Here is a 9058-nt window from a genome sequence, read left to right as displayed (position 1 = left end):
CTCTGATACTCTTTTACTCGCTGTTGTGTAGGAGTGTAATTGTGACACTGTTTTATATGAAATCTGCCACATACCGTGGCATAATACTATTAGTGTCCGAGAAGCCAAACCTTCTCTCAGACACGTCTCAACGTCGAGTGCAGCCCAGACAGAGCTCCACACATCCACACACACCTAACCACCGGTGTCCCTTTCTCGCGTCGCCACAGAGATTCCGAAAAGGCTTTTTGACTTTGGAAAGAGGTCAAAGAGAAAGAGTAGGAGTACATAAATCGTAGAACGTTCACAAACAAAGGATTATACAGCTAAGTGATTTTTAAGTGTCTTACTCTCATATGTCTTATTTAAAAAACAGTAACAAAATGGCAGGGATTACGATGTTGATGATCATAGAAGACATTTAACCCCATTTAAAACATAAAAACAACGATTTGGGAGTTGAAGCACGTGTGTGTGTGTGTGTGTGTATGTGTATGTGACTAATGTTTAAATGATACTTGACAGTCACTGTGCTGCGCGGTGTATTATATAAGCTGCCTTAGTCACTCTACTTCTCAGTTACAATCTATGGAGCGCCAGCCAGCCCCAATATCCGGTCCCCAGTGCCGCTCCGCACGCAGACGAACGTTTATAATCAGGCGTTTTACGAGCTACCGATATTTCCGTTGCTCTCCATCTGTCTGAGGCTTAATTAACTCTGGACTCCATCCATTGTTGCCAAAGGGGTCAGAGATAATATTAGGGGGGAAACAGGAAGTAAACATGGCATTAAGGGCCTTATAAGGTGGAAACAGGATGTTAACAAGGCGGGAAGGGCCTTATATAGTACAATATGGGGGGAAACAGGAAGTAAAACATGGCATTAAGGGCCTAATAAGGTGGAAACAGGATGTTAACAAGGCGGGAAGGGCCTTATATGGTAATATGTGGAGTAAACAGGAGAAAACGTGTCAGGCAGGGCCTTAGGCACTAATAAATGTGTTTCTTTCCTCTGCAGGGCTGATGGTCGCCGCTGGTCGCTGGCCTCCCTGCCCTCGTCAGGATATGGAACCAACACACCCAGCTCCACGGTACAGACCTTCCCGCCCTCTACTGCTGTATGTGTCTCGCCCTGTGATGGTCTCTCTCTACCTCTACTCCTGCATGTCTCCCGCCCTTTTGTGAATGCTCTCCCTCTCGCAAGTAACCAGCTGAGTCTGCTCCTGGCGGTGTCTTTCATCAGTAGATTGCACTTAAGAAACAAACACAGTCATGCACACACGCACGCACACACACACATACACGCACGCACACACACACACGCACACACACATGCACACGCACACACACACGCACACACACACACACACACACACACACACACAGTGCTGTTGTCCCTTTATTCTGTGATCTCTCTGCTTGTCTGTGTATTGCATAACGTCATCGTCTCGTGTAGCCTGGGTTCAGCCCTGATCTCATGGGACAGGACGTGAACGGGGGAGACAGGGGCAGTGGGTAGGGGGTGAGACGTTGGGGAGGGGGGGAGGAACGGGCGGTGGGGGGGGGGGGGGGACTTTGTTAAGAAACACATCTGGCCGAGGGCTCAGACATCGTGAAGCCGATCCTCAAAGCAGACAGAACGCTGGGCCCCCCACACCGTTCTGTCTGGCCACCCCCCCCCCCCCCGGGGAGCATTCCAATCCCACCTCTCATCGGGGGGCAGATCACCTATTGATCGGGGATCGATTCCCCTGTTAGGCCCGTAAGTGGCAGGGCTGAGGTTTACCAGGTGTGTCGCTGTGACCAATCCGGTTCTGGTTAGCGGTGCTCCGCCGCCACGCTCCACCGGGTGTATCGACGCCTCACCCTCCACCCTGCTCCTCCCTGCTCCGCCCCCCCCCACCCCCCCTCCTCCCTGGGATGTGGCCGTAGAGCCGGCTGCTACACTGATCACACTCAGCACTTTGTTTATGACCTCATCTGTCAGGGAGAGGAAGGAGGCATCGGTTTTTAAAGAGGTTGTGTTTCACTGTACGGGCCTGCTGTGACCCTGCCAACCCGGGCTCCCCCACGCATGCACGCACGCAAGCAAGCATGCACACGCACTCACACACAAACACACCAAAAGAAGCACACACGCACAATGCACAGGCACGGTAATGATAAACAGAAGTGAAACAAGTGTCCTCCTGTCAGTGTGTACTCTATAACAACCAACAGTGTTTCAAATGACCCTCAACGACATTAAATGTCTACTCTCATATTTCCTCTACCTTTTGTTTCCTCTCCTCTCCTCCTCTCTCCCTCTCCTCCTCTCCTCTCCTCTCCTTGTCCTCTCCTCTCCCCTCCCCTCTCCTCTCTCATCTCTCTCTCCCCTCCTCCTCTCCCCTCTCCTCTCCTCTCCTCCCCTCTCCTCTCCTCTCTCCTCTCATCCTCTCACCTCTCCCCTCTCCTCTCCCCTCTCCACTCTTCCCCTCTCATCCTCTCCTTTCCCCTCCTCTCCTCCCCTTCCCCCTTCTCCTCCCCACCTCCTCCTCCTCCCCCCACCGCTGCAGTCCTCCAGTTCGTCCCAGGAGCGCCTGCACCAGCTGCCCTTCCAGCCCACCATGGACGAGCTGCGCTTCCTGTCCAAGCACTTCGGCAGCACGGAGAGCATCACCGACGACGACGGCGGCCGCAGCTCACCGCACATGCGTCCACGCTCCCGCAGCCTCAGGTCAGAGGTCAACAACCGCAATTGCAACAATGACGAAGACAACAACGTGTCACATGTCATGTGTCAGCACCCGTTCGGATGATTCCTAGACAGACAGACATACAGACAGACAGATGCATAGATAAAGACAGACCTCAGGTTCATAGAAACATGTAGATCACACATCAGAGGACATTCAAAAAGACAGGCCATCACTGGAGGCCATAACTGTCAATCCCTTTCATTCGCCCTCTGGTTGAGTCCCACCGTACGGTGTACACACCATCAGGTAGACGTGATTTCTCCTCGTGTTTTTATGTCTTCCAGGGCTGGGAATAAGCCTTTAGTCTCACTGGTTTATGTACATCTGCATTTGTTTGAGGCTACACAGTATTCGTGTGATTGATGCAAAGTTGGAAATAAGCCACGTTGAATAAGCCGCGTTATAAGCCGCGTTGTTTAATATCTTATCTCCTTCAGTCCGGGACGCTCTCCGTCCTGCTATGACAATGAGATCGTCATGATGAACCATGTCTACAAGGAGAGGTTCCCCAAGGTACGCTAGCAATGCCCACACCAAACCAGCCTAGGTGATATTACAATATTACCACTACAAATCAACAAGATAGGACCATCTGCTGTTGTTTCATCACTTTAACAACCAATCCCTCTGCTCCTCCTCTCATCATCTTTACTCCCCCCTCCACCTCTCTTCTCATCCTCTCCCCGCCACTTCTCCCCTCTCTGCTCCCATCCTCCTCTCCCATCTCTCCTCTCCTCTCCTATCCCCGCTCATCCTCTCCCCTTCCTCCTCCAATCCACCCCTCTCCCCTCCCCTCCTCCCTGCTTCTCCCTCCTCTCCTCCTCCCCTCCACCCCCCCTTTCTCCTCCTCTCCTCTCCCCTCATCTCTCATCCTCCTCTCCCCTCTCCTCCCCTCCTCTCCTGTCTCCTCTCTCCTCCCCCCTCCTGCCTCCTCCTCTCTCCCTCCCCTCCTCCCTTGCTCTCCTCCTCTCTCTCTATCCTCCCTCCTCCTCTTATCTCTCATCCTCCTCCTCCTCTCCCCTCTCCTCTCCTCCTCTCCTCCTCTCCTGTCTCCTCTCTCCTCCTCTCCCCCTCCCCTCTCCACCCCCCTCCCCTCCCCGCCCCTCCTCTCCCCCTCCCCTCTCCACCCCCCTCCCCTCCCTGCCCCTCCTCTCCCCCTCCCCTCTCCCCCTCCCCCTCCCCTCCCCTCTCCTCCCTCCCCCTCCAGGCCACGGCCCAGATGGAGGGCCGCCTGGCGGACTTCGTGGTGACCTTCGCCCCGGAGAGCGTGCTGCCGCTGGCCGACGGCGTGCTGAGCTTCATCCACCACCAGATCATCGAGCTGGCCCGCGACTGCCTGGCCAAGGCGCGCGACGGACTCATCACCACCGTCTACTTCTTCGAGCTCCAAGAGAACCTGGAGAAGCTGCTCAACGACGTAGGTCAAGGGTCAAGGGTCAACGGTCAAAGTGGGCCGCTGTCATTGCTGTTGTTGGGTTGCTTCATATCGACGTGTATCATCGTGTTATTCGTTAGTGAATGGGAGGAGGAGGGGAGGGAGGAGAGGAGGGGAGAGGAGAGAGGAGTGGAAGGAAGAGGAGAGGAGGGGAGGCAGAGGAGAATAGGAGGAGGGAGGAGGAGAGAGGAGAGGAGGTCTTTGTTTCTTTGTTTTGCTGCGTCCACATTTAACTTATTTTCTGTGTGGGCGGCAGTGGCTCAGGAGGTAGAGTGGGTTGACTGGTAGCTGGAAGGTTGCTGGTGCAATTCCCGGCTCCTCTTAGCTGAGCGTCGAGGTGCCCCTGAGCAAGACACCTCACCCTAACTGCTCCTGACAAGCTGGCCGTCGCCTTGCTTTGCTGACACCGCCGTCGGTGTGTGTATGAATGTTGATGAGTTTTGGAAATATGCAACTTATGTGAAGCAGCCAATGGACCAGATATGAATCCTTTCTGCTGCTGGTTGCAAAACATCTCAAGCAGTGGTGCCGCCTGCAGCGGGAAATCTAAGGCTTCATACCGGTTTCAGCCAATGGGAGCCACGGGTGTTAGACCTTACAGTCTGTGGTTCTATTGTAGAAGCCAGATAGGCAATGAAAGGCTTTCTCTTCCGCTGAGCCTCTCCACAGTATCATTAGGTGAGTGTGTGTGATTCGTTCACACATGGAGATCTGCTGAAAGCCCTGTAATTGGCTCCCTGTAGCTAGCAGCTAGCCCCTAGCCGCCAGGCTAAATGACTGTGATTACCTAGATTCACTCTGATTTGATTGGTTGGACCTGCTGAGGGATTCAAGTTTTCCATGAGAAATAAATATAAGTTTGATCTCATGCTGAGGAAATGTGTTTTAAGTGTGTTGTTGTTCTGCTCTCTGATCCATCCTATTTTGGGGGACTAGAGACAGAATGTTTTAATGAGTAATAACATTTCTGTATCTTTTGTCTCTTCCCTCCTTGTGTTGTTCTCCGCACTCACCGCCCTCCTCTCTTCCTCTCTCTCTCTCTCTCTCTCTCTCTCTCTCTCTCTCTCTCTCTCTCTCTCTCTCTCTCTCTCTCTCCCAGGCGTATGATCGATCAGAGAGTTCTGAGGTGGCCTTCGTCACGGAGCTGGTGAAGAAACTCCTAATCATCATCTCCAGGCCGGCCAGACTGCTGGAGTGTCTGGTGAGAAGAAACACACACACATACACACACACACTCACACACATACACACACACATAAATACACAAACACATAAATACAGATACACACACACACACACACACACACACACACACACAAATACACACACACACACACACACACACACACACACACAGATTAACAATAAAGATTATTGTGTAACATCAGTGTTGCCTGAGATATAATTTTTAGAATTTAGAATTACATGAGTATCTTCTATGCAGTGTCAGTTTATTTTCACCCGCATACATCGACCAACAGCAAACCCACTGACACACAGTCACCTGTTCACCTGCCCGGCAACAACACTCCTCGTTAAGGATAACGGTGTGTGCCCCACCTCGTTAGAGCAAGGTTGTTAAGCGTCCTGCTAGATTACCTCGCCATGACAACGCACATCATCTCAGCGAGCAGCCGGTGCTGGTGGTTCTGGTGGGGGGGGGGGGATTACATTAGCATTTAGATTAAACCCCCACTGGCCTCGCCACAGTATTCCTAGACCAACACACCTCTCTCTCTGTCTCCCCCTCTCTCCCCCGAGTGTCTAGCGGCCTCTGGACCATGACCATGCTGTCAGTTTAACACTCCTGTGTGTGTGTGTGTGTGTGTGTGTGTGCGTGTGTGTGTGTGGGGGTGTGTGTTTGTGGGGGTGTGTGTGTGGGGGGGGGTGTTTGTGGGAGGGTGTGTGTGTGTGTGTGTGTGTGTATGGGAGTGTGTGTGTGTGTGTGTGTGTGTGTGTGTGTGTGTGTGTGTGTGTGTGTGTGCATGTGCATCCCCCCCCCCCCTTTGATGAGTCATACTGCATTCATGCACGACATGTCAACGGTGATCAACTGACCTGCGATTGATGTGTGGTTTTTGTGACGGCCGTAACCAACCGTAATGAGGTGAATAATGTGAGGTGTCTGACTCTCAGCAGTGAGGACCTCACAAATTCACACAACTGACTGGTTTTCCTCCTCCCCCTCCCCTCCCACCTCCCTCCCCCTCCTGCCTCCCCTCCTCCTCCTCCCCTCCTGCCTCCTCCCCTCCTCCTCCTCCCCTCCCCTCCCACCTCCCTCCCCTCCTGCCTCCCCTCCTCCTCCCCTCCTGCCTCCTCCCCTCCTCTCCCACCTCCCCTCCTCCTCCTCCCTCCCCTCCTCCTCCCCTCCCGCCTCCTTCCCTCCCTCTCCTCCTCCTCTCCTCCCCTCTCCCCTCTCCCTCCTCCCCCCTCTCTCCTCCCCTCCTCTCTCCTCCTCCTCTCCTCCCCTCCTCTCTCCTCCTCCTCTCCTCCCCTCCTCTCTCCTCCTCTCCCCTCCCCTCCCCCTCCTCCCCCCTCCAGGAGTTCAACCCTGAGGAGTTCTACCACCTGCTGGAGGCGGCTGAGGACCATGCCAAGGAGGGCCACCTGATGAAGACCGACATCCCCCGCTACATCATCAGCCAGCTGGGCCTGACCCGCGACCCCATCGAGGGTGAGCCCACCCCTTCTCCAGACCTCACAGTCCCGTACCCCCCCCCCCCCCCCCCCCCCCCCCTCCAGGGGGTCTGGGAGGCTGAGAGTAGTCTGAGAACCACAGTCTGAGAAGAGTCAAAGCACTCAGACTACCTGAGTTGATTGTTTGTTGGAGCAGTGGATGTAAGTGATGCCAAGGTTTCCAATGGAGGAACTGGATTTGAATTTGAACCATAAAATAAAATTATATCAAATATTTATTTGGGCTCCAGCTGACTCATGCACATGGGAACTTGATCATATACCTGGTCATGTTCACACCAGACTACTAAGTTGCATGAAGAGAAGTACGATTAACATACACTTTGAGAAGGGAAGGAAAAAATACCTTGATCCAAGACATTTTGCTATTCTTTCACGCTAACTTCTAGCGACACCCGTCACACTCCTCTGATCCCTCCTGTGTGTGTCTGCTGTTCATTGTCCCAATGTGTATAGTGAGGTTTATCTGAAATGATGAGGAGGTCTAACCACACCGTATAACACTGTGAGACCTTTTGAGTCTCATTGTGCTAAAGGGCTTCATGTCAGTGGTGGCTGGTGATAAAAATTGTTGGTGGGGCGCAGTAATAGAAAAAAATGAATTTGGTAGATTTGATTTCCTGTATTCTGGTGCATTTTGGAGATGGCCACTACCTATTACCTACTATTCATTCAGATTCATAGCTTACATCCTGACTTGCAGGGCCTAAGCTTACAAGCTTACCCATTGTTGTTATTATGATATTGAAGCAAATCATGATCACTGTCCTATAGCGTCCATTTTTGTGTCTCAATGGCTATTTCAAATGCAGTTAGAAATATGGGACAGTTGCTTTATATTGTTTATATGCTACAGGCCAAGACTAAATTAATATGGAACTTGCTTGCTCCTTTTAAGTATAACATTGCTTGGGGAGTCCAATTCCCCCACTGAAATGGGTGGAAATTGCTTTTACAACTCTCTCCTAGTTAGCGATCCATCTCTTCTCTGCTGTAGTTATGTTGCGCGAGTGTTGCTGAGGGAGGTAGCCTATTTGATTGATTCGCTGAATTGTCCAATCGTGTGGTGATTAAAAAAACAGAAAAGCCATACCATTGGCCAGGGGCACACACTGGTGCACCCCAATGGCGATTTTTTTTGCGCCAACGAAAAGCCGTCTCTGCTTGATAGACAGTAAAAAGTTTGCGAGCTTACGTTGACTTCAACTTGGCCGGCGCCCCTGACCTGACCTGCTTTATTTCGAATGACCAATAACTCAATCATCATTGACGTTCAGATGCATTTAAATGGTTGCTGGCAGTTGTTGATGTATTTTTGTTGATTTATTTTGTATGTATAATAGTTTATTCAAAGTTGGCAGATATATTCGAGTGAATATTTCACGGAGGGGCGGCGCCCTAGCGCCCTCTATTGACCAGCCGCCACTGCTTCATGTGTTGGCTAGTCTGGCGGGGGCTAACCTCCCATGCTGGGTGTGTTCCTCAGAGATGGTGAACCTGGAGAGCTACGACAGCGAAGGCCCCCTCACGCCGGAAACAGACGACTCCACCGAGGTAAGGCTCCCTCCTATGGTATGGTAGACCCCTGAGAGTCAGGTCTACCCCCTCCACGCTTACCTCAAACACCCTTTATGGTGCGGAGCAAGGCTTTTAGTTGTGCCGGACAGGCTATTGGTTCGGCTGTTTCACTCCCCCGCACAAAGGTTCTTGGTTCGAACCCCGATGTCCTCGGTCTTAACATAAGCATCCTTGAGCAGCAGGTAATTCGGGTTAGAACCCAGAACCCCAATGGCATGTCACTACCTGCTGCAATGACATGTCTTTGGGGTTTGAACCAAGAACCCCAATGGCATTTCTTTACCTGCTGTAAAGACATGTCAGGTCCGAATGCCCTGTAGGAATGCCCTGTAGGTCTGCACCCCTCCATACTTCACACTGCAGATCAGGGGCCGTATTCACAAAGAATCTTAGGGCTAAAAGTAGGTCATAAGTGGCGAATTTAGGAGTAACTCCTAAAAAATAATGGGCGTGTCAGTCTTAAATTTAGGACTCCTAACTTTTTTCACTAAGAGCAAAAAAAAGTATTTTAGGCCTAAAAGTAGCACCTAAGTCTAGGATAGCTTAAAAGTCCTCGAGAGGACTCCTAACTCAGTAAGACCTATTCACAAAGAATCGGAAAATGGCTGCGAGACTAAATGTTTTGGAGACA

General features: G+C 51.8%; 1 protein-coding gene across 1 annotated transcript in view; it reads left to right on the top strand.

Annotated features, from left to right (window-relative positions):
• Positions 1–9058, top strand: part of mast1b (microtubule associated serine/threonine kinase 1b) — a gene marked incomplete at both ends in the record, with an annotated part of 40162 nt that overhangs the window by 17803 nt on the left and 13301 nt on the right. The window contains 7 exons of the mRNA XM_084488772.1: positions 998–1070; positions 2535–2695; positions 3155–3230; positions 3925–4134; positions 5252–5353; positions 6694–6826; positions 8336–8403. Of these exons, the coding sequence (XP_084344898.1) occupies positions 998–1070; positions 2535–2695; positions 3155–3230; positions 3925–4134; positions 5252–5353; positions 6694–6826; positions 8336–8403 (823 nt within the window). The remainder of the gene's footprint in view (positions 1–997; positions 1071–2534; positions 2696–3154; positions 3231–3924; positions 4135–5251; positions 5354–6693; positions 6827–8335; positions 8404–9058) is intronic.

The sequence above is a fragment of the Micromesistius poutassou genome (assembly GCF_964030765.1).
Source record: "Micromesistius poutassou genome assembly, chromosome: 1".
Taxonomy (NCBI): domain Eukaryota; kingdom Metazoa; phylum Chordata; class Actinopteri; order Gadiformes; family Gadidae; genus Micromesistius; species Micromesistius poutassou.
This window is presented reverse-complemented; position numbering and strand designations above follow the sequence as displayed.